The sequence below is a fragment of the Sorex fumeus genome, unplaced genomic scaffold, assembly GCF_029834395.1.
Source record: "Sorex fumeus unplaced genomic scaffold, SorFum_2.1 ptg000033l, whole genome shotgun sequence".
NCBI classification, from domain to species: domain Eukaryota; kingdom Metazoa; phylum Chordata; class Mammalia; order Eulipotyphla; family Soricidae; genus Sorex; species Sorex fumeus.
In genome coordinates, this window is record NW_026606090.1 from 15,399,146 (window position 1) to 15,426,174 (window position 27,029).

Sequence of the window (27,029 nt, forward strand, 5' to 3'; positions counted from 1 at the left end):
ATATTCCAAACTGTATGGTATTGGACTAAAGATATAGACCTGAAGACAAATAGAACATAATTGAGAGTCTTGAATTAAGCCCCTGTTTTATGGGCAGCTAATTTATGTTTGACAAAGGAGATAAACATATAAAGAGGAGCAAAGAAAATTTCATCAACAATTGGTGCTGGGAATAACTGTATGTAAAAAACAAGAAACATAAAAAAGCAAAGAAATTAAAACCATACCTGACACCATTCATAAACATAAATTCAAAAATGGATTAAATATCTAGATATTAGGCTACAATCTTTCTTTAAAACACCTAATGAAACATCAGCAGAACTCTCCAAAATTGACTGCAAAGGGGTCTTCAATGAGATGAACACAATGTCAAAGACAACAAAACAAAAATAATCAAATGGGACTATATAAAATTAAAAGACTTAATGCACAGCAAAAGAAACTCAAGTTCTAATTTAAAACAAAGGCACCCCACTGAATGGGAGAAAATATTTTCACATAATACATCAGGTAAGTGATTTATTTCCAAGGCCTATAACGCATTTACAATACTCAATGATGAAAAGTTCAACAACCCTATGCATAAATAAGGCCAGGATAAAAACAGTCTCCTTACAAAAGAAGACATACAGATGGCCAACAAACAAAAAGTGTGCATTGTCTCTATTAGGGAAATATAAATCAAAGCAACACTGAGTCAGAACTGGGTCAGCCTCAGCAGATTTTATTAATAACAGGAAACTGAGTAACAAGGATCTTCTGAGTCTCAGTCCATAATCCAATCTCATCTGGCAACCCACTATGTAACCCAACAAGCTGTAGCTTATATAACTACGATCATCTGGAAGTATTCCACTGGCTTTTAGTATTCTCCTTTAAGACAGAGAATCCTGATCTTTGTTTTACCTAACTCAGGGTTCAGCAAATCAGTTGCCTCTGAAAATTTCTCCTGAAAACAATTTTCAGCATGTCTAGAGGCTTCCCCATCTCATAAAAACAATTGTCAGACACCAGGAGTGTTCAATAATTCAGCTTAATTCAACTTTATATTGATATCATTTATCTAGAAACAATGTCCGATTCCACTGGAAATGGGTTCTTTCAATCTCCCAGGAATAACCTTCTCTTCAAAAGCTAGTCACAAATCCAGCCTCTTATCTGTGCTTCTGAATGAGGGGTTCTAAATATGAAGTTTCTGTTACTTCCTCCTCGTTTTCAAGTAATTTGCTAGAGCAGGTCATAGAAATCATGAGACATATTTAGCCAATATTCACTTTCTATTTTAAAAACAGGATACCACCAAAAATAAATAAATACAGATACAACCAATAAATATCCCAAATGGAAGCAAATATATAAGGAAAATAATGGGGAAAGACAGGTGCTTCCATGCCCTCTCTGAAGTATTCCATTCTCCCAGATCTTCACATGTTCAATACAAATGCTCTTTGAACCCTGGTGCTGGGGGGTTTCATGGGGGCTCCTTGACATCAGTCACTGGAAACTGAACTATATCTCCAGCCCTCTTCCCTCTCAGAATTATGGACTTGGGTAGTAAAAAGTATCTATCTTCTGATTGCATGGTTTAATTCCCTGGCAACTAGTCTTCATTCTGAAGTATTTTTCAAAAGTCACCTCTTGTAACAAAACATTTTTAGCAGTCTCAATATGTAGGTAATTTCAAGGCTTTGCAGAATTCATAGTGAAAAACTGTTGACAAAAACCCAAAATATGTAAGATATGTAAAATTATGTGGCACTGTGACACTGTCCTTCCCTTGTTCATAGGTTGGCTCGAGCGGGCACCAGTAATGTCTTCATTGTGAGACTTGTTACTATTTTTGGCATATCGAATACGTCACAGTAGCCTTCCAGGCTCTGCCATGTAGGCGGATACTCTAGGTAGCTTGCTGGGCTCTCTGAGAGGGGCAGAGGAATCGAATCCGGGTCGGCCACATGCAAGGTAAATGCACTACTTGCTGTGCTCTCACTCCACTCCATGTAAAATTATAAGATACAAAATATATAAGATATAAAATGTATAAGGTATCATTTCTCTTTGTCCACATAATATCACACTTGTTTAGAAGTCTCTGATGGTGGCACCTCCACTTGTAATCTTAAAACTTCACATGGTCTTCAGCTGATTTGCTCCAATTTTTTGACTACTACACTCTACAGAATCAATCTCTCTAAGGTTATTTTAGATCATTTTAAATAGAGCCATAGAGGCAGGCAGGGAGGTTGGGGAGCTGAAGAGAAGAAAACTGAGGTCATTGGTGGTGGGAAATGGACACAGTGGAGGGATATATGACTGAAACTCCATCATGAAGAGATTTGTAACTGTGTATCTCACAGCGACTCAATTTAAAAAATAAGATACATTTTGATCAAACAGAACCCCATCACTTGTTCTAATATACAGAAAACAGACTTCAAATAAGGCTCTACACATTCCCTTCTGTCTCCTTAACTAGGTAAAGATCAAAGAATAAAAAAACAGGATTGAAAAATACCTGCAAAGGTAATTCAGTTCAATCACCTCTCTGACGTTACAATTACTGAGACAAAATGTGATCGCTGTGAGGGACTCAGTCCACAGCAATTTGTGTTTCTTGCCTCTTGGATACTTTATTAATAGAGTTCTATTTTGTCAGAAGGTATCAAACTAATGTGTAATATGAAATTTTACATTACGAAAGAAATAACCTTTTCTTTTCATAAAGTCTGTCCAATATTACATAAAAGTGTGATCCATGGTGGTAGTACCATCCTATGGAACATCCAAGTGTGAGCCACCACAGTAAGTAGCAGCCTCAACAGTAATGGATGAACAAAGGAACAGGGTGTTCCCTGTCATCAGGGTCCTGCCCCTGCCCAGTGACCTTGGGCTTACCATACAAGGTGGATGAAAAAGCAAATCAGGCTCCACCTCTTTGGGAAGTGTATCGTGAAGGAACATGGGAGGAAATTGTTATTGGAAAAGGGTGACTTCCAAAGCAACTGGGCTGCCCCAGCTGGCCAACCACACCTCAGTGCTATATCTTGGTGGTTCTTCCTCACATCTTAGCAAAAGTCACCCAGGAATGGAGATATAACTAGTGACCCATGTCAGGGTATAACTTTGTACTGGGTATGGACCAAAATAAGGCCCCACCTCTGTATACTGTGACCGGCCAGGAGGAGGAATCTTACTACTTTCTGTGCTGAATGGAGACACCTGCATGGCAGAGACAAGCAGCTTCTTCCCTGTTACCTCTCTGGTGTTTGGGCAGAGATAGAAACGTTATCTTTGAACTACAACTCACTTTTGTCCATTTCCTTCTTAATTTTCACTGGAGAGGGTAACCAACCAGCCTAATTTATGTCAGTGAAATCTCTCATAAACACCCTATTTCCTGTGAGTATAAATCTACAAATCTTCATGTAAGAATTTTTAATTGGGGGAAAGGAGGGCCAGAGAGTACAGAAATAAGGCACATGTCTGCTTGCAGCCACTCAGCCAGGACCTTGGTTCAGTCTGAAGCACTGTATGGTCCCCTAAGCACCACAAAAAGGGATACTTTGAGGCACAGAGCAATCAATTGCCCCTCAGTACTATATGACTGGGTGCAGCCCAAAATTCCACCCCAAAAAAGTAGGGTACTGGCATAGAGCACAGGGGTTAGAGGTTCATGCTTTGCATGAAAGATCCTGGTTCATTCTTTGCTACCATAGATTGCCAATCTTTGGCTCCTTAAGCACTTCCAGGTGTGGCCCTTGTGGCCCAGGCACTATGAGGTGGTCCTGATGATCTCTATTATGATGGGGCCTGAGCAGCAATGCATCCTTGGACCCCAGCATTAAACTTCTCAGTCTCAACGAGACTGAGGGACAGAAGTGTCCCTCAAGGCCCCTGAACACTGTTTGGGAACAGCTTTCCCACAAAATTTAAAAATTAAACTGTGTATATGACAATCAAATGTGCATATGTATATTTAAAGAATTTGTTTATAAAAAACAGAAGACTTTCATCAAGTTTGGAAAGTTCTTGTGGATACATCTGCCTGCATAATACATGGACTGTGAACTGCACATCAAAGCAACACTGGATAGTTATGATAACAGCATCTCAATAGATATCCAGTCCTATCTTAGAGAGCAAATAAATGCAGAGAATAGAGGCTATGTCATGGTTGACTGAGAATAATAGGCCTCTGTACAAAGAAAATCATATTACAGAGATTTCAACTATGGATTAAGACTAAAATTCACCACAGGAAACACTCCCAAGTGCAGGTACTGTTTTGTAATAAAATTCTTTTGAAATTGCTTTGTATGTGGGCTACTTTCTGTATAACATACTGCAGGTCAAGCAGCACACAGGATTTGTTTTTTTAAGCATGTTTAATGGTTTTCCCTGGGGATCAACTAGTAAGATAAGATATGTGGAATGTTTCATCAGCTTCAGAGCACTATAAAATGCGATGTTGCATCATGATATACTGGACTCTCACTGAGTGCTCAGCAAGGCTTACACATGCTAGCTGCCAAATGTGCAAGGCATTTTTAATACCTCATATAAATGAGCAGAAATATTCTATCAGAATTTTAAAACTTGACCATAATAAAATATTTTTCATTGCTGTACGTATATAAAAACATACATAATATAGCAAAATTGTATGAAACGATGCTTCACATATACAGTGAGAACATCGTTTTTTTTCTTTTTTTATTAGTGAAACACCATGAGGTACAGTTATAGGCTTGCAAATTTTGTGCTTGGGTTTCAGTTATACAATGATCAAGTGCCCATCTTAAGATGGGAAAGTGTCGGAAGAGAACGGGCATAAAAAGCAGCCAGAGCTCTGGCTCCTGATCAAGTTTCTTAACAGCCATGATCCCAAAGACTCAGCAACAAATCTTGGAATCCAGCGGGTTTCGGCAGAAATGTGACTGGGACTCCAAATCAGGTTTTTAGTCCTGGGTCACCCCAGGTGGGAATAGGTGCCAATCCACCGCCTTTTCTCCCTGGCAGCTCAGGGGCCACCATCTTCCAGAGGCCAATGGACAGATAGGTGTGGGCCCACAGTAAGGAGGTGTGCAGGGCCTCATGGGATGGGGGTGGAGTCGGCCCTCCCCCCCCCCACCAGCCCCCAAGTCACCACCCATGGACGGCCTCTCTAGCTCCTGATAGAGTTGCTAAATGGCCATGATCCCAGAGACTCAGATAAAAAGTCTCAGAATCCAACAGCTTTTGGCAGAAATCCCTCCAGATTTAATTATTAACATTCCAGAATTCCATGACCACATGGCCACAGTAGCAGCCCGCACCACATCATATGCTAGTCATAATCAGCAATAGAAAAAAAATGCCTAATGTCGCCTTTTCGGCAGATCTAAGTGTTGGGGAAAAATATCAAATAACAATGGTGGCGCTGGTATCGAAATATAGAATGTAATCAAAGTAGAGAGAGAGTAATGTGGACATCATCTGCCATACAGGTAGTGGGTGGGTATGGATGAGGGTTATACTAAGGTTGTTGGTGGTGGGAAATGGGCACTGGTGAAGGGACGGGTGTTTCATTATTGTATGACCAAGTCTTAAACCTGAAAGCTTTGTAACTGCTCTCATGGTGATTCAATAAATTTAAAAACAATCCAGAAGAATTTTGCTAGTAATAAAAAGAACTATCTTTCTGAAAGCATGCTAAAGATGATACCATCCAGATGTTAGGGAAAGAAATGGATGCACTCAATCTTGCTTGCTTCCTCTTTTCTGTTACCAGTTGATTTTTAAACCACTGACAATTTTTTTAAAAATCGGTTTAAAAAATAGCTAATGAAGGTTTTCCACCACGAATGTCCCTAGTATCTCACCCTGGAGGGATGAGTGTTCGATCATTGTATGATTCAAACTCAAACTCAAACATGAAAGCTTTGTAACTGTATCTCATGGTGATTCAATTTAAAAAAATTTAAAAATAGCTAATGACTCTTCCAAGAAATTAGACACACCTTCCTTCTACATTTAGACACAATCAAACATAAATTAACACTAGGTGGCCTTGTGCCCCTGAAAAAAAAAATCTGAGCCATTTATCTTATCCTGTCAACTGCTCTGACAATTACACAACATAAACAGGTGGGCTCATATTTCCAGGCCCAAAGCTTCATTTGTAAAGCAGAGGAGGTGTAGGAGAAGGGGTAAGAAGAGGAGAAGGAGGAGGAGGAGGTGGAGGAGGAGGAGGAGGAGGAAGAAAAGAAGCAACTTAACAAGTATAGTTTTCAAAGCTGTGCTTGGTAAACCTAAGCAATATAGTTAAGTTACCACTAATTGTCTGCCCAGAGGCCTGATAACTGGCTCAAATACTAGATGTGAGTATGGGTAGGGATAAAACTAAAATCGCTTATCAGATTATACTTGGGTTTAGAAGTTTTACATTCATACTTTGTTTTATTTTATTTTTCAGCTAAAGCAACAAGTTCACCTTCTGCCAAGGAACAGTGAGCCTGTTGCTTTACTGGTCATTGTCACGTGACTCCAAGGAGCCGGTTGTGTGGAAAAGAATGTTTCTGAGAAACAGAACCATGTTCAAAACCTTTGGTCCAGTGCACACGCAGCCATGACCAAGGCCAAGTGCCAGTCTCCCACAGCTGTGAGCCACTTGGGGCTCTCTAGCTCCCTCTGTCCTACCTGCCAAGCTAATTCAAAAGTATCTATGCCAAACCTTCTACGAAGTCCGAGGCCGTGTAAGTTCGCTGCTTCTGGCTGCTCTCCGCAGGGCTGTTGAGGCTCTCCAGGGCCGACTCAATTGCTTCTACCAACTCTTCCCGCTTGTCCTTCCGCACAGGTTTCTCCTCTGGATGGCGGGTCAGACCGGTCTCTAGCTGGTAAACCTTTTGCAGGGTGAAACTGTCAAAAGGCACTGCTGCGTACTCAGTGGCCAGTTTGACGCCAGTGTGCACCTCAGCTCGGTCCACCTGAGAGTGCAGGAAGGCCAGCAGGTCCGCCTGGCTTTTCTCAGCAGGCCCTGGGTCAAGGCCCCCAGGCTCCCTGGAGAGGTGCGGTGTGTTCTTAAACTGCGCGCTCCTCTCCTGCAATTCTTCTTTGAGCTGAGAGATCTGCTTCTTGAGGCTGCTGATGTAGTTGCGCTGTTGCTCCTCCCACTCCTGTAGAACAGCCTGGTACCCCTCCTTCCCTGTGGGCCCACTGGCCCGGGGTAGCCCCTGCTGCTCCTCATCACCTTTCGGCGTGCACGCCAACATGTAGAGTACAGAGATGGCACAGCAGAGGAGCACCAGCAACACCCCTACCCGCGAGACCCACGAAAGCAGCCCCCGGCGGACCATCATCACTCAGTAATCAGACATGTGTCCAGAATTGGTGACATCTCAGAAGGTCTGGGGCCCTCACGAGGGCGTCCCTGGACTAGACCACAGGAAACAGGTGTTGGCAGATCCCAAAGCTCCTTGCATCCATTTTTTGCCCCCTGCAAGTTGTATGCCTTGAAATCAAGCACTACGGTGAGAGGTTCTCTGTTTCTAAGGAATAATAGATGAAACCTCCAAGTTTTCCGTTCCTTCCCATCACAGCCTTCCAGATGTGGAGCAGAGAGCAAGAGTAGACCTGGAAGAGACCAAATGACAATAACACTTATTCCAGGTAAGGCAGGAGATGTGATCCGGTGGTAGAGCACATGCCTTACATATTTGGGGCCCTGAGCTTGATCCCCATTATTGCATGGACCAACTCTATCCTCTGCACTGTCAGGAGAGGACCCAACTCTGGGAACAAACTGCTTCCGGAAGTGGCCCTCACAATGACAATAACATAAAAGATAATAATACTGTTATGTGTGAATAAGCAAAAGACCTCCCTGTGAGGCTTATGGAAAAAAGCTTATGATAGATGATAAAATATTGTTAGATGTTTATAAATCAGAATGTAAACATACACTTGCATTATAACTCATAGAAAGAACAAAGAATATAGAATGGATACAGGAAGGAAATACAATAAAATGTTAACAATAATTGCTTCTAATAAAAGAATTATTGATTATTTTCCTGTATCTTATAAATTCTCCACAATGGCATATATTATTTTGATGGATAAAAGGGGCGAAATGAAACTTTTGAGACTGAAACTGCACCTGGGGCCTTATCAACACTGGTGGCTGCAAGCAATGAGGTCTATATGCACTTACCTATGTGCATTCATTCAGGGAAGGCAAAAAAACAGACTAAAATGTTTTTCAAGATTTCTCTAAGGATGTCGGGAAGCACCTAGAGGTTCATTCAGATTTACACCTGAATAAGTGCAAATGGTAACTAATTCAAGAGAGTTATTACAGAAAAATTTCCAATTCTACTCACACGCAAGGACTGATGAGTCACCATAGAAAGGAATGGGCATGGGAGAAGAACAGACATGAGAACACTCTCTTTCCTGAAACACAATTCTCAGGAATATCTCTGTTCTGGTTACTGAAGAACTCTAGGTAGTGGCTGTTTATCTGGAATTCCCAGAAAAATTACAGGGTCTTTCATTCAAAGATCTGCTCTGCACCTCAACCCCAAGCCCCTTAACAAATGAAAGCTGAACTCTAGTTCTTGAAACTTTCTCCCCCATCCCCTTATCTCCAGATCAGACTCCTTCTGTGTTATCCCTTCCTTAACATCCTGTCTTCATCTTGCCCTACCCATCTTAGCCAAAAAAAATTAAATGAGCACCAGCCTCCTCTCATCATAGCCAGTCTCTAGATGGAGAGCAGGAATCTGGGCACTCCCTCCTTGCTGATCTCAGCCCCTAAACCCGGGAGTCGCCAGGTCTAACATCAGCTCTAATTCTCCGAACCCAAAACCAATACTATCAGTGAACACACTTCAGATTGAAGACACTGGATGAATCAAACATACTACACTAACCTTATACAGTCATATGTCCCAGTGAACTAAACAAAGTGATGAGTTTAAAACCCTCTTGTCAGAGTCTAATAGAACTACATGGTAAAGGAAATAATCTGAACAGCAGAGGTACAATAACCCTCTGATATTAAAAAATATGAACATATTAATTCTTAAATAACTGGAAATCTAAACCTCCAAGATTAATCCAATGGAGAACGTTAATCCAAATAACAATGGAGAACATTAGGGAGCAACTGTGTCAAACAGAAACCCAGGAAAAGTTTTAGGCTCATTAAAAGTCTCAAACCTGGTTGATGAAGACCTGATATCAATAATCACTAATGTTGGCAATCAAAATTTAGTAAGCACTTGACAAGAAACTAAGGAATAACTTAATGAGAAATTGAGAAATCTGACCAACATGTTGGCAATCAAAATTAAGTACTGGACAGTGAAACTAAGCAATAACTTAATGAAAATTGAGAAATTTGACAATACAAATAATAACCAATTAAAAGAATGGCAGATTCCATACAAAAGGAACTGAAGGAGCTAAAGAACACAAAAGCAAACCATAGTAGCGAATTGCACAGGTTAAGAAAACCATACAGATGAACTTGCAGACAAAATACAAACCAGCAAAGATAACAGATAACAAATAACAGGAAAAGGAATAACAAATAACAAATAACAGGATAACAAATAACAAATAACAGGATAACAGACAACAAATAACAAATAATAGGAAAAGGAATAATCTCCAAATGGTAGGAATACTAGAAGGAGATGAAAATGGGAAAAGGAAGAACAAGCATTGGAAGAGATCTTCCCCACTCTCTGAGGGAGGCTAATGTACAGATTTAAGAGGCCCAAAGAGTACCAGGCAAAATAAACTCAAGCAGAACAACCTCTAGACATATAATAATCAAAATGACAAAATCCAAAGAGAGAGACAGATTTCTTAAAGTTTCTAGAGAGAAGTGAAACATTAAATATAAAGGAAACAACATAGAAATCACAACAGATCTCTCATAAGAAATGGTATAAGAGCAGAAAGAGTGGAATAACATATTCGATCATTCACTGAAAAAAATTCCTAGCCTAGAGTTCACTACCCTTCAAAGCTCTCATTTAGATAGGAAGGATAATAACATTCTCAGACAAACAAGAACTAACTGCAAAGAAGGAAGGACATAATAAAAACCATAACAGAAATCAATTATATAGAAACCAAATAGAAGTCTAAAAAAGATCAATGAAACCAGAAAGAATAAATAAATTTCTTCATAAGAATAAATAAGATACACAAACCTTTGGCTAGGCTCATTAAAAAGAAAGTACTCAAATGAATAGGGTCAGAAATGAAGGGGGAGAAATTACAACAGTGATATCAGAAATTCAAGACATTGTGAGAGCTTACTGTGACCAATACTATTAAGTTACATTGGAGAAATGAGCAGTTTCTTAGAAAGATGTAATCTCCTAAAGCTGAGTAAGAGTAAATTGAAAGTCTGAAGAAGCCAATCCCAAGCAAGTAAATTGTAGCAATAATTAAGAGTCTCCACAAAAACAAAAGTCCTGGTCCAGAGTTCTATCAAGTTTTCAGAGAAGACTTACTGTCACTGACTCTTAAGCTCTTCCAAATTATCAAAGAAAAGAAATCCTTCCTAACACCTTCTACAAAGCTTACATTATTCTGATATCCAAAGCAAAAAGACATTTCTAAAAAAGAAAACCTCAAATCATCTCCTCAATGAGCATCTATACCAAAATCCTCAACAAAACCTTAGCAAACCAAATTTAACAACATATCAAAAACTCCTACACCGTGATTAAGTGGTATTTATCCTAGGGATACAAGGATGGTTCCATATATGTAAATCAATTAACATAATACACAATATCACTGTTACTGTCACTGTCCTCCCGTTGTTCATCAATTTGCTTGAGCGGGGCCAGTAATGTCTCCATTTTGACAATTGTTACTGTGTTTGGCATATCGAATAGGTCACGCATAGCTTGCCAGGCTTTGCCGTGCAGGAGAGATACTCTCAGTAGCTTGCCAGGCTCTCCAAGAGAAGCGGAGGAATCAAACTCCGGTCGGCCATGTTGGCTGCTTGCAAGGCAAACACACTACCAGCTGTGCTATCGCTCCAGCCCACACAATATCAGTAAAAGGAAAGATACAATATTAACAATTGATGCAGAGAAAGCTTTTGACAAGATCCAACTCCATTTATGATATAAAAAAAAGCCCTCAACAATATAGGAGTGGAAAAAACCTTCCTCATGATAGTAAATGGTGTCCCCAACGATCCCACAGCAAATACCATTCTTAATGGTGAAAAACGGAAAGCATTCCCACTGAGATCAGGTATAAGGCACGTCCACTGGTATCTCTTATTCAACATTGTATTGGAAGTCCTAGCAACAACAATTAGGAAAGAAAAAGAAATCAAAGAGGTCAAAATTTAAAAAAAAAAGTCAAATTATTTCTATTTGCAGATGGCATATAAATAGCACATTAAAGGAGTCCACTCAAAATCTCCCAGAAATATTAGACCAACACATCAAAATGACTGGCTAAAAAGTCAATACACAGAAATTGTTGCATTCTTATACACAAATAATGAACCAGAGTAGAATAGGATTAAAGAATCTATGCCATTCAAAAAAGTGTCCAAGAACATCAACTACCTAGGTATTAACTTAAAAGAAGAGGTGGCAAGGAGATAAGAACCAGGAGGATTCTTCTATGGCTTAGATGCTGGTCTCACATGCAGGGGGGAAAGGCAGATTGAGATAGATAAGGGACCACCAAGCAAAGGATGCTTGAAGGGCTCGCTCGGGATGGGAGATGTGTGCTGAAAGTAGACTATAGACCGAACATGATGGCCACTTATTACCTGTAGTGTAAACCATAACACACAAAAGGAGAGAGAGAGAGAGAGAGAGAGAGAGAGAGAGAGAGAGTGTAAAATGGAATGTGCCTGCCACAGAGGCAGGGAGGATGGGGAGGGGGTGGCAGAAGGGATACTGGGAACATTGGTGGTGGAGAATGGGCACTGGTGGAGGGATGGATACTCGATCACTGTATGACTAAAAAGTAATCATGAAACTGTATAAGTCTGTAATTGTATCTCACAGTGTTACACTAAAATTTTTTTTAAAAAAGAATAATACGTAGCTAAAAGAAAGAACAAATGATGTAATTTCCACGTGACAAAAATTAGAGGGTATCATGTGGGTGAAGGCAGTCAGAGGAGACAGACACAGAATGATCTCTCATGTGTGTGATATAAAGAAATTTTGTGACAAAGGCAACACATAAACTAAGAATTCATCTTCAACAGGAAATGAACCACTGAGGAGGCACAGTGCAAGATAAACACCATGGGATTTCAGGCCACTGTGATAATGGTGGGGAGAAGTGGACACTGGTAGAGGGTGTGGTGCTGGAATGTTGTTGAACAAAATCCTGCCATTGACAGTATTGCAAATTATGTTTAAAAATTTTTCTACAAAGGTTTTAAATTTAACAGAACAAACTTTCTTCTTAAAAAATAAATAAATAAAAGAAGAGGTGGGAAATCTGTACCATGAAAACTTCAAAACACTTCAGAAAGTAATAGAAGAAAACCTTAGGAAGTGGAAAAATATTCTATGCTCTTCAATTAGAAGCATCAATATTCTCAACATGATCATGTTACCAAATTCTGGCTATTGTTAACAGTGCAGCAATGAACATACAAGTGCAGATGTCATTTTGACTGTATTGTTTTGCCTCTCCGGGATATATTCATAGGAGTGGTATTGCTGGGTCAAATGGGAAAGTGCTCACCATTATTAGGAAATCCGAATTAAGACAACAATGAGATACCACCTCACACTAGAGAAAATAGCACATATCAAAAATAATGGGAACAATCCTTGTTGATGAGGATATGGTGAAAAATAAAAACCTCTCACTCACTGCTAATGAGATGCTGCTGTTTCAACCCTTATGTAAAACCGTATACAGGGGTCTCAGTAAACTTAAAACTGTGCTATCATCAAAGCCAGCAATTTCACTTTTAGGTACCTACTCCTAGTATAGAAAAACATTCTTTCAAAAGGACATGCACGTCATTATTCATTTGCAATAATGAATTGCAAATGACTGAATTGCAAATAATGAATCACAATAATTGTTGCACACTGAGTATAAAAGCTAAGATTTAGAATCAATCTATAAGTCCAACAACACATCAGTGGATCATAAAGTTTTGGTATATATATATATATATATATATAAAATGGAATACTACACAGGTATAAGGAATGATGAATTGTGCAGTTTACTGCAACATAAATGAATCTGGAGGATATCATGGTAAATTAAGCAAGCCAGAATGATAAAAAAACAGGATATCACTTATATGTGGTACTTAGAATAACTGGATGAGGAAATGCAATGGTTTCAAGGGGGGTGCCTAGAACACCCGTGGCCCCAGAGTATAGGGAGAAGGAAAGAAATAGAGTGAAGGAGTAGAGAAGAAATTGATGTGAAGCAATGATTTCAAGAGCCAATTGGATTCAGGCCAAGGGGATTCAGGTTTCAAGTGGTGTTAAGAAATGATAGAGCTAAATATCCAAACCTAGAGTCAACAACACTGAAATCAAGAGAGCCAAACTTTAATAACCTAACTTAAAAGGTGCCTGTCAGATATTCCCCTCTGTTTTCTCTCTCCTTTTGGGGGATGGGGGTGATTGGGGGATGGGAGGGATACTGGGATCCGTGGTAGTGGGAAATGGGCACTGGTGGAGGGATGGGTATTTGATCATTGTATAATTGAAACCCAAGCACAAAATTTGTAAGTCTACAACTGTACCTCATGGTGTCTCACTAATAAAAATAAATAAATAAATAAATAAATAAATAAATAAAAATAAAAGGTGCCTGCCAAGGTGACAGACCGGGACTGGGCCGCAGAAGTAGGAGGGGGACCTGGGCACACTGGGGAGGGAAGTTAACCAACACTGGTGACAGGATGGTGACATACAGGAAGCTGTATGTCAAATGCCCAACTGAAAATAACTCTGTAACTCGTGGTGCTTTAATAAAATAAAATATTGGGGGGGGGGGTGGAAAATATTATGACTGAAGGAAACACAACAAGTAAAATTTCTTTACAGAGAGATTTTGGGGATGAGCTTCCCAGTTGTATTCGGGTGCTTGGGGACGATGTTGTGCTGGGGATAAAACTCCAGCACTTTTTTAATGCAAGACATGTGCTCCAGTTCTTTGAACGAAATATTTGTAAAGCATCTTTTATATCATTTCTCTTAAAAACAAATTCCCTGAGGTTAGTATGCACCAGTCATTTTATTTTTTACTGACATATCTGGGCTGGAGCGACAGCATAGCAGGTAGGGTATTTGCCTTGCACACAGCCAACCCAGGTTTGATTCCTCCTCCGCTCCTCTCAGAGAGCCTGGCTAGCTACTGAGAGTATTCCGCCCACACAGCAAAGCCTGGCAAGCTACCCATAACATATTCAATATGCCCAAAACAGTAACAACAAGTTTCACAATGGAGACATTACTGATGCCTGCTCGAGCAAATCAATGAGCAATGGGAAGATAGTGCTACAGTGCTACAGTGCTACTGACATATCTAATAATTCCCACAATAGCCAAATTGTTACTTACATTGTCTTCACAGGACCCAAAATTTAAAACCTATGTTAAATACTATCTTATTTATTGGTGGTTTTACCATTTACTGACTTGAAAGAAAAATTCCTAAAAGTAACTTCAAGCAGCCTGGGAGGCTAAGATATGTTTCTTTTACTATTCTCTCTAGGACGAAACCCTACTGACTCCCTGAGCCCTGAGATAGCCACTGCTAGCATGGTCGCACAGGAGAGTTCTCTTCTGTGAGCCTAGATATGTGTCCTGATGGACCCCAAAGCTATCAAATAGTTTACTTCTTAATTTTCATTAAAAATGCAATATATAACTTTCTCTCCAATATTTCTCTTGACCTGAGGATTTTATCCCCTATAATTTAGAACAATACACAGTTATTAGTACCAAGTGTAAAGTGCATGTTTATCCCTGGAAGCTTTTATTGTCTGATGAAAATCTTGGGGTTTATATATGTTCTATAAATCTGTGATTAAAAACATCTCAGCCTTGGTATTTAGGCACCTCGCTGTTTTTAATGAAACCTTCAGATGAACTCATTATATCCAAGTATTAAATTGCCAGTGAAAACATATTATCACATCATTTCTGCCACTTTAAAGACTTTTTCTTTGAATGTGCTTTCATTAGAGAAAAAATAAGTAAAGAGGTAAAAAGGAATATTCAACACAATTTATTGTAGTACAGGAACATAATATGTGCACTCTTCCTTCTTAACAGATTTTAATAGAATAGTTGTTAAATTTGCATAATAAATTGAAATCATGTAGATTAACTGATGAAATGTACTAAGGCTATAGCTAAAGACATTTAAAACTGTACTGTACTTATTTTAGTCTGTTCCAGGTCTATTTTGGCCTATCAAAATCACTGGTATAAATTCTAGAGTTATTCCATTCTTCCTGGAAATAAGAAGAAAAATATCTTAGAAAGAAATGACTTTTAAAATAAGTAATAAAAAACATAAAAAACTACTACCAAAGAAGCAGTGAGGGGGCTGGAGCAATAGCACAGCAGGTAGGGCATTTGCCTTGCAAATGGTCGCACGCAGCCGACCCAGGTTCAATTCCCAGCATCCCGTATGGTCCCCCAAGCACCACCAGGAATAATTCCTGAGTGCAAAGCCAGGAGTAACCCCTGAGCATCGCCGGGTATGACCAAAAAACAAAACAAAAAAGAAATAAGAAGCAGTGAGGGTTACTCCTTTTAAATGTCAGAAGTGGACAACATATAAAGAAGGAATTTTATTATCATCATCATTATTATGATTTTACAGACACTATCCCAGGGCCACATTCTTCTCATGGTACCACCTCCACGTGACACTCCTCGGGATCTGGTGCTCTGCTAGTCAGAGTCTAGAAAATTTTTTTTCTAATTTCTAACAATCTAATTTGCAATCAAAATAGTAATAAATGGTCAAACTTATTAGAGACAAGAAATGGTCACTTGCTGAAGTCTAGAGGCATGTATATCCTTCAGAGGTTGTTTGTTTTCAGAAGTTCCAGGGATTGTACTGGAGATGGCTGCATGCAAGACAAGTGCCTTAATATATTCTCTCTGGCCCAAGATTCTAACTGCTCATGAGACTTTAGATTTTTCATTTTGCAGCCTAGAAAATCAACTCTAAGAGTAGATATTCGCTTACCAGCTCTATCTCCATGTAGGTACAAGAAAGAAAGCACCAGATGATATATAAGAGATATACCAGCAATCAGCAACACAATCTCTGCCTCCAAGAGTGGAGAAGAGAACTAAAGGGTTAACAGTTACAGTGTGTTCAGACTTGCAGATGGAAGAACCATGTAATTACCAGTTAGACATGACAGAGAAAATACAGCTTTAAATGATCACAGTACCATCATGCAACTATTTTTAAAACCGAGAAGAGCATCCAGATTCTAGACTAGCTCAGTATTTGTGGGTGGGGAGTAGTGTCAGAGACAGAGTAGAGAGCAACAAAGAGCCCCTCTCCATAAGCAATCTGAGGGCCTTTGGTAGAATGACAATTTATGTATTTCTATTTTTTTCAAGCACTGAAATTTTTGTTGATTAGATACCTTGTCACTGCATTTTAACTGTTATTCCTTCCCACATGTCTTTCCCACACCTTTCTTGTTCCTTGGCTAAATATCCACAGACAGTTCTGTCATGCACCAGCCTCAGCACTGTGTTGATCATACGAAGAAAATAGCCAAGAACAGAGGATCTCTCACTGTTCTGACAGTTCTTGAGCAATGTGGTAGTGGGGAAGAGGTATCCTCGTAGTTCACTGAGAAGGCAGACTAGGGTAAAGGAAAAGCTTTGCAGGCTCTTCCAGGTTTAAGCTCCCCTAAATCCAGGTTATTCCACAAACAATCTGACTTGAAAAAGGCTCTTGGAAGACTGTAACTCTTTCACATTCATGATGGAATGACTCTCGGAGCTTTTCAGCTGGCATAGAGAGAGAGAGGGGTCATAAGGAACTTATGGCACCTTTAAAACAAGAAGTGTGAGAGAGATGATAGGACAATTCTGAGGGTCCAGAAATGGAGTGAGGTTCTCAGGTGCAAGGTGTGTGACAACCTGGTATTCCTGCCTGGACCAAAAAGCAGGTTGGGTATTGCCTCAAATCTCCAACAATGAGTCACAAGTCACTCGATTTACTGAGGACCTTGGCTCTCCCATCGTTACAGTCAGGGAGTATCAGTGTTGTGGTTCAGTGTGCTGCATAAGAGTATATGAATACAAAAAGATGAAACAACACAAATTTTGAAAATTTGTGTTGAATATCTGAACTCATAGAGAAATTAATTCTTTATCCAAAAGTTATACTTTGATACATAATACTATTCAGCAATAAGAACAATAAAACACTGTCATTTGGAAGAACATGGATCAATCTTGAGGGAATTATGCTTAGTGGAATAAGTTACACAAGAAATTATTTCACTCATGCATCTCATACATAGTAGATAGAGAAAATAGGCAAATACCATTAAATAAACATAAAAGCTATCAAATGATTGTGGAGCAGGACACTGAGAAGAATAAATAAATTTTTAAACAGAGGGCTAAGCATAATTGTTAGGGGTCAAAGATATAGCTAAGTGGTAAAGTGTGTGTCTTGCACATTCCCCAACACCACAGAAACATAATGGTAAATGTTAGTATTCAACAACATTTGTCAAGATATGCCAGTGAGAGCTGGAGAAATAGTACAGGCAGTAATTGTTTGCATATGGTGGACCACGGTTAGATCCCTGGCATCACATAGACTTTCCTGAGCACCACTTAAAGTGATGCCTAAGCTCAGGATAAGGCCTGAGCACTCCTGGATATGCCACCCCTCTGCTCCCCAAAAGAAAGATATGTAATTGGCTACAAGTAACACTGTAGCACTGTAGCACTGTCCTCCCGTTGTTCATTGATTTGCTTGAGTGGGCATATCATATTCGATATGCCAAAAACATGTCTTTGGCATATCGAATACACCACGGGGAACTTGTCAGGCTCTGCCGTGTGGGCGGATACTCTCGGTAGCTTGCCGGGCTCTCTGAGAGGGATGGAGGAATTGAACCTGGGTTGGCCATGTGCAAGGCAGATGCCCTACCATCTGTGCTATCACTCCAGCCCTGGATAAAGGTACTGTTTTATAATTTTATCTGAGAGTAGAAATCCTTAGGTGGTCTAAACTTTGTCCAAAGTCATTAGGATTTTTTTCTGATTCTGGAGATTTTTTTTTCTGATGCTGGGGATTAAACCTAAGTTTCATGCATATAAGGTAGGTACTTTACTACTAAATCATACTTCTAGCCCCAATATTACAATTTCTATGGCCAGGACATAAGTATGGGTATACTCATTTCTCTTTATAGAAACAAAAAAATATATTCTGGACACAAGGACTGTGTGCTATGCAAAAGGGCCTACAAACATGTGTCTATTAATATTCACAAGTTCATGCATCATAAATGACTCCAAGGACAAGTCTGTCTAATGCAATGCAGCCAGGTCAGCAGCAAGCAAAAGAGACCTTGGTTAGACTAGGTCAGACAGCCCTACCACCACAATGACAGGCTTTGCAAGTGATAAAGTAAACTATTCAAGGAGTTGCAATAAATTCTGCAAGACATGCGCATGAAATACAGCCAAGAGTGTTGATGGGGGGAAAAGCAAGCAATATCTTCTGGGCCAGGATGTGGCTGATCAAATCTCTAACACCTTCATGTGTATCTACCCACTTTGGCGCAATCTCAGTTCCTTGTTGGCAAGGGCACAAGCTAATCTTCAAAGAATTAGCCTTGCCAACAGAATATAAAACTGAGGTCTTATCTCTTGGATAAACATACCATCCTGAATGTGTGCGAAAAGGCAGCCTGGAATCTAACTCAGAGTTTTCAAAATCCCCCACCATATATAGACAGCTAACAGTGTTTGCTTGACTCAAAAGTGGTTTCATGTAGAATTCCCTGCACCTAGGTATAGTTATTGTGTTCAGGGTGGGGCAGCCACCCGGACTTTCAAACCACTTTGTGTTGGTCTCCAACACCATACTGAGAGTTTGATGGGAAGAATCAACATAGTATAGCAAAAAAGGTGGGAAATTGTGCAAAATTAAGGAGAAGATAGATAAAAGAAACTCTGAGCTAAAAGACCCTGATGTGCCCACCTCCTTCTCCCAGCAGTATTTCCAGACTTTCTTTTCTAATTCTTTTATTTTCTTTTTCTGTTTCCATTTTTTTCTTTTAAGGGAAATGAGTCCATCCACAGAACCTTTGCAACTGCTATGCTGACTCTAGAATAATCTGCTTGTTGTACACAATTAGTTTAGAACTGAGGTATTTGCAAAGAAATGGTCTGAAAATGAGCAGAACAAGTTCATAATCTCCCTATAAACACAGGTTCCTCAGGGTTATGAACACTGTGTCCAGTCCCAGCAGGTCCTCTCAACATCCTTCACCAGGCTGCCTGGGGACGGGCAGCTCTCCCCTAGAGAGGGGTAGACAGGTAAAGGCTACCTACATCATGCAGCTCTCCACCAGAGAAGGGTAGACATGGTACAGTTGTAGGCAGTTCTCACTGATGTTGCTGCTTTCCTCCTCTGGCAGGGAATTTCAGTTCAGTTGTTTTCAATCTTAGGGAACATAAATAGTATATCTCAGGCAATAAATAACTTTGAACAAATTGCACATTTGTAAGTTTTTTGGTAAGTGGGCTCTAGGATGGCATGCCCAGAAAACTGACCCAGGGAACTGCAAGACCTGCCCCTTTTGGCCAAGGTTTCCCCAAGCACCCAATCCAGAGGGATTCCCTGGCAAGTTTTAGGATTGAATCAGAAGTAGGACTTTAACTTCTTAGGCACTGAGGCGGCCAACTCCCCCACAGATAGAGCAGCGGTGCAGGGCATGACTTCTGGGGTGGCCACGGTTATTTTCTCCTTTCTCAGTGTTTTGATCTCACACCTCAATCTCCATTACCTAATTCTGTGGAGAACATCCTAGCTATCTCAAACACACTAGGCCAATAGTCCACTAGCCTATTCCAATCTCACCAAAATAATGGTGAACACAAGAGACTGAACAAACCTAATATAAAAGAATACATCCTCTGAAGCTGCACTAGAGTCCTCACATAAGTCACAGAGGAGCACCAAAGAGGAAGGTAGTATTCTAGAAGGCAAAAAAGGCGACCACCATCGATGGGGAAGGACTGTGTGCTATGCAAGGATTCATCCAGAATCCTTTCTCAGAGTGAGAGGGGGACAATGATAAAGAACTGGAGGGTCCCACCTCCTTACTACCACAGCAACATAAAGAAACAGCACAGATCCTCACCATGAGGAGTGGATGAAGAAAAGAGTCCAGATGCCTCAACAGGGAATACCCACAACTACTATCTCTCCAATAAAGAATTCAGAGATGAAATGTTGAGGATGTTCAATGAACTCAAAGAAATGGTGTAACAGGTATCCAGTAAATTAAAGGAGGACATAAAAGAAACAGGAATGGACAGCCAATAAAACACAGGAAAAAATGAGAGCAGAAATAAGAAAGCTACAAACAGAAATGTCACTAATAAAGGGTTCAGTAGATGAAATAAAAAAAAAACTCAGTGGGTACCCTCAAGAGTAGAATGACAACCACTAAAGACAGAATCAATGCGCTTGAAGATGAGCTGCAGGAAGCTTACAGTGAGCTTGAAGATGAGCTGCAGGAATCTTACAACAACATACAATGGGGAAAGACCTTAAAATAGCTCTAGGTCGAATCAGAGACCTAGGGGATGAACTCAAGAGGAACAACATAAGAATCATTGGAGTACCAGAGGGAGGCAACAGTTGAATGAAGTAGAAACAGTTAAAGATATCATTGCTGAGAAGTTCCCAGAGCAGGAAAATGTAGGCATCCAGATCCAAGAAGCCCAAAGGGCTAAAAGAGACCCTAATAAAAAGTTTTTTGGTAATATGCTATTATACACAAGTTTTGCAGTATCATGTTGTGCATTCACAAAGCAATCTCATAAGAATTCTTATGTTATCTCACTCCAAGTGACCACACTGGGTACCCCTGGGGATTTTGCCTTAAGACCCTTTGTAGCTTGATCTCTGAGCAGCTTGCAGGTTCCTGGGGCAAACATCCTACTAAGGCTTTGGCTGCTCAGGGTGACTTTCCTGTCTCTGAGTCCCAATGATCCATTCCAGCATCCCCATCTCTGTCAACAATGTGCTTCCCTGCCTCCAGCTTTGTACTGTGAAGAATTCCCTGTAGCTCAGCTCCCAAGCCCTCTGAGTAGAAGCCCAGGTGAGCAGCCCAAAGAAACAGGTTGATTACTTTTCCAGAGGGCCTCTCTAGCTGGGAGGCGCCACCGCAGTCCCTCAAATTCACAATGGTCTCCTGAAAAAACATTCTGATTCCTTTCCTCTACTTTGAAACAGGAAAAGGGAATCACTTGATCACTTGATATCCCATTACTCATCGATTTGCTCCAGCAGGCACCAGTAACATCTCCATTCATCCCTGTTGCATGCTAGTGTAGCCCAAAGGCATCTGCTTGTTCTCGGAACATGAAGAGCCTAAAACCGATCATTCAGGGTCTTGATGAAGAAGTCTGACCATCTAGTAGGTGGGCAGCCACGCGATATTTTGACATCCCGTGGAATCCAGTTGGTAATGGCGGTCATCTCAAAATCTCATTACATGTCCAGCCCATATGATTTTTGATGCCTTGGCAAACAAGACAGCGTCCCTGATTCTTGAGTGTTGACGAAGGTCGGAACTCTGGATTCTTTCTCTCATTTGAGTGAAGCGTGTTATTCCAAGCATAGCTCTTTCGATTCCTCTTTGAGAGACTCGTATAGTGCTCTCATCCTATTTTTGTAGGGCTCAGGCCTCTGAGGCATACGTTAATGCAGGAAGAACAGTGGAATCAAAGAGATGTGTTCAGAGCTGGAGGTTCTTCGTCCTCTTAGTTATTTCTTCGACACTCTTGAAGGCATTCCAACCTACTCTCTTTCTCCTGCGCAACTCAGGTGCCAGGTCATTCGTCATGTTGACTTCTTGACCTAGGTACACATAACTGTTGCATTCGGAGATGGTCATACCATTGAGGGCGAATGGAATGTCAGGAACAAGATTGTTTCTCATGAACATTGACTTTGTGAGATTCAGCTGTAATCTGACCTTTCCACACTCATGGTCAGAGTTGGCCAGCATTTGTGCCACTTGGCTGATGTTTGGTGTCATTAGAACGATGTCATCAGCAAAGCAGAGGTGGTGTAGTTGCTGACCATCTATCTTCACTCCCATTCCTTCCCATTCTAGTCGTCGCATGACGTTTTTGAGGGTGGCACTGAAGAATTTTGGTGAAATAGTATCACCTTGCCAAACCCCTCTTTTGACATCAATGATCACTTCTTTGTAGAATGGTGAGATCCTGGTAGTGAATCCATAATGCAGCTCCCAAAGGATCCTGATTTATTGAGTTTGAACACCCTGTTTGGCTAGGGCTTCGATAACCGCTTCCATATCAACAGAATCAAAGGCCTTCTTTAAATCAATGAACGTTAGACAGAGCAGCATCTTGAACTCCCAAGAAACCTCAATGAACTTGGTTATCATGTGGATATGGTCGATGGTGCTGAATTCTTTTTAGAACCTGGCTTGCTCTCATGGTTGTCCTTCATCTAATGTTCTTCCAATCCTATTCAAGATGACTCGAGTGAACAGGTTGCAGCTGACAGAAAATAGGCATATTGGGCTATAGTTGCCAATGTCGTGGATGTCTCCCTTCTTGTATAGTAGTACAGTCCTGCTGGTTTTCCATTGGTACGGAACCTTGCATTCAGACAGGTAGCATGTGAAGAGCTGAGCCAGTGTATTGATGAATACTGACAGCAGGTTCTTCAGGTGCTCAGGTCTGACCTTGTCTGGGTCAGGTGCTCTTTGTTTCTTTACCGGCGAGATGGCATGTTGGATTTTGAAAGGAGAACTTTGGGAATGACATATCCATCCTGTGGAATTTGGTATGTGGTCAGGTGTACGTGGTTATTAAAGAGATCTTAGTAGAAATCATGAATAATTTTCTCCTTTGCCTTTCTGGAAGATGTGATAGATTCATCAGGACATCCATAAGGAAAAGGGGAGTGTAGTAAAAAAAATACTGGGGTCCACTAAAGCCTCCTAAAACAACTGAGACAGAAGAAAAAAAGATAAGCTTATTTGAGAACACGAAAAGAATTACTGTTCAAAACAGGTGAGCTAGCAAGTTTCAGGAGAGCCCGTGGAGCTTACTATAAAGAGGGAAGGGTTCAGTTAGTCTGTTATAATCATCAACACAGGAGACCTACCCTGAGAATTTCCTAGGCAGACCAAGTCTGTCTCCTCAGACACAGGAGGCTGATCTGCCAGGACATGCATCTGGATCACTTTGTGCCTCTGTATCTGAAGCCCAGAGAAAGCTTCCAGTCAGTGCCAATGCTCTGAGAGCAGGCATCCATGGGATCATTCTCAGGCCACATCAGCCGTCAGTTGGGTCTTACTGAGAGCACATATATGAGATTTTCCATGTTCTCTTCTCCTAGTTCCATTTTATATTGAAATTCTTTCACAAGACACAGAGATTAGCCACAACTCTAAAAGTTGAAAAGGCCTAAAAATGGGTCCAACGCCTTTTACTATTCTTTTGGTTGGGGCATTAGTTTGCTGTCTAATTCTTGTAGCAAAGACTTGATAGAAAGGCCTTTCTAAATATGCCCAGGTTTCCATCCCTACCACTCCCCTTCCCTGGGCCCCATTTCCAACCAAGATGCACAGGGAACCCAAGTGACAGAGAGAAGGGCTCCACCCAAGTGCCTGAGAATAAGGAGAAAAAAGAGCAGGAAGAAGACAAGTCGCGGGCAGAAAATGGCTCACGCTGTGTCAGTGCAGAAAGACCTGCTCACCACTGTCTCATCCCAATTAGCTATGAAACAGGGTAGGTTCTTGAGGCTGGGGGATCTACCCTGTATCATACAGTGAGAACAGAACTCCCACACACACACATCCCGCCTAAAGAAACAGGCTTCCATAACCCTCCTCCAATTCAGAATTACCACATTGGAAATGAGATACGGTGTTTTATAAATATGATCCCACTGAATCCTCAAGTAATTCTATAAACTGTCTTACTATCCCCTCTACTGATATCAGAAAACCTAGACATAGAGCAGTAAAGGGACTTGCCCGAAGCATGCTTCCAACAAGAGACCCCACTTCATTTCTCATCCAGTTAAGCCTGAGGCTAACAGCTGCTGCTACACATTAGGCAACCCTGTTCTACTTACTACACCAGACAAGGTGGTGCTACAACCTCACCTCCATTCCTAATCCCAAACAGCCTGCTGAGACCCGTCCCTCCTTCTGCACTAAACATATCCAATTTTTCTTGCTTTTGAACTCATAATAGTATTCCTACTTATGAGTTTGCACAGTCTCTCAGAAATAGCATCAAGCACTGGTTCCTCTATTTAATTTTTGGCCCACTGTCTAGCTGTGATCTGCATTTCCATGTCCTTACCAGCTCTGCAGACACACTCTACCTAGACCATAATGCCCATCATTCTTTCCTGGGCCTCTGCAACATTCCCGAGCTTTGCAGCAAATGCCATGAACTTATGCCCATATATCAAGCTTAAGACAGCTCATCTAACAAGCTTTGTGGTGAGTAGAATTTTTAATCAATCTTTAAAAAAAAAGAAAAAGAGAACATCTCTCAGTCAGTTAAGATGATGTCTGGCATCACTTACAGAATTCCTGCCAAACACCAAGTTCTTGCTTCTTTCCTTCAGAGCACAGCAAAAGGCATACATCCAAGCAAAGACCATGTACCCCTCGTCAACTAATTCTCTTACATGCAGGGAAAAGTCTGTATATCATGAGTCCGGGAAGGATGCCCAGAAATACTAGTCCCCAGCCATGCAGCACTGCCTCCAGGGAAACCTGGCTGATGAAAGTGAGCCATGCTCCCTAGTCAGTACCTTCCAGCTAAGCACTAAGCATGGCCCTGAACAGATGGGCGGAACAGCTGAATGGTAAATGCCAGTTTGGAATTAAGGAGAGAGGTGTGAATCACATCCCACCCTGCAGTGAAGGCTGAGAGGCTGGGTGAGAGGATTCCACTTTACTGGAAAACAACACCTAGAATGGCACTAGAGCTCCTACTTCCTGGTAAGATGATCCCTGCTCCTTATTAACAGAAGGAAAACAAAAGAAGAGGACTCTTTCCTGAATGCCTCTACAGGGGCCCAGACAATGGTGTGGAAACATTTCTAGACTCTGATCTCCCAGAACAAAGCATCCTGATCTGTTTGACTTTAAGCAGAGTCTAATTTTACTTTAACAGACAAAATAAAAGTAGCCCCTCAGGGTCACAGGATGTGACCTGGTGCCCTTTCAGGAAGCTCCAGAAGGGCCTCAACCCAGGAACTTCATAGACTAGCTCAGCCTCATACATGATTTATGCCATCTAAAATTCACAGGAGTCACTGACCCCATGCCCCAATGCCGGGAAACTGAGGTTCCGGATGTGGCAGTGACTTGCAGTAAACAACGTAAACAAAATCAAGCATGTTAAGGGGAGGCCAGGCCAACAGCAGGGTCACAGATGAGGAGCGGAACAGAGCAACCCAGCACATCACCACCAGCAGGCACGCCTTTCAGCCTGAAGCTCTTTCTATGGCAGACTCCCCCAGAGGAGACAATGCTCAGTGAAAACTCTGCCCTCCCCCTCCCTGCCACTGGTTCTCTCTGGCACCTGCATCACCTCACAGATGCCCAGATGCTGATGCTGCTTTCTCCCAGGTTACTACAATGTCCTCTTCACCCCGAGTTCAGGCATCTGTAGGCAGCAGGGATGGATGTGGTTTTGGCACTGCCAGGCTCTCCTTGCCTGGCTCTCCCAGAAAAATAATCCCTGGAAACACCTGGAATTGGAAGGCCCTGAAGCCCATCCTGGCAGTCCTTGGTGAGTTCTGCAAGAGGGTTTGAGGTGAGAAAGGTTAGGAAGGAAACTGCTACTTTAACTGAAGACAAAATAAGCAGCCCAACTCATTCTCTTCATCCTTCCCCACTCATAAGGAAGGCACCCACACAAATAAGGGGCTTTCTTTTAGAAAGTGGTTATTATATAACAGGGCTAAAGAAAGCCACATTGCACAGTTATTGTCCAAGCACTGGGAAGCTAGCTCAGCCTCTATGCGATCTACGGTGCAGAAACCTAGGAAAGGGGAGAGTAACAGGGAAAGACTCACATCAAGTCAGAAGGTGGTTCTTTTCACAAAATAAAATCTAAAATGTTAACATTCTCATTATAGCCCTTTCTAACCATGAGATTTTTCTGGTTCTTTCCCATTTCTTGAATTTCTACTCCCAACACCCAGTACTAGTCCTAACTCTCGGTTCATTATTCATGTTAGGTTATTAGTATATCAACTAAAACATTTTTGAGATATTGGGCCAGAGAGACAGCACCATGGGTAAGATGCTTGCCTTATACTCAGCCAAGACAGTTTTGATCTTTGGCATCACATATGGTTCCCAAGAGCAATCCCTGAGCACAGTTAGGAATAAGCCCTGAGTACCACTGGATATAGCCCAAAAATGAAACCAAAAAAAATCTCAAGATATTAAAGAAATTTTCCTACAATTGTAATTGCCCTACTTCTACACACGACAGATGGTAATACTTATTTAACCCAAGTTGCTTGACAGTTTACTACTATTCATTTCACTGACATGATTTTTCTGCAGTCTTAGAATCTATTTCATGCTCTTTCTGAAAATGTTCACCTTCCTATCTGTAATCCACTTTATCTTCTTAATCCTCCTTCTATACTGTCTCCTCTGAGTTCCTGTTTATTACCATAAGATCCACTTTGTTTTTTTTTAATTGATTTACTATGAGATACACAGCTACAAAGTTGGTCAT

General features: G+C 41.0%; 1 protein-coding gene across 5 annotated transcripts in view; it reads right to left on the reverse strand.

The window, feature by feature from the left end:
* Positions 1–27,029, reverse strand: part of CSGALNACT1 (chondroitin sulfate N-acetylgalactosaminyltransferase 1) — a 419,176-nt gene that overhangs the window by 111,739 nt on the left and 280,408 nt on the right. For all 5 annotated transcript variants that reach the window (XM_056116700.1, XM_056116697.1, XM_056116699.1 and 2 more), the window contains one exon: positions 6,716–7,614. In XM_056116700.1, coding sequence (XP_055972675.1) covers positions 6,716–7,340 — 625 coding nt within the window. In that variant the 5' untranslated portion in view covers positions 7,341–7,614. The remainder of the gene's footprint in view (positions 1–6,715; positions 7,615–27,029) is intronic.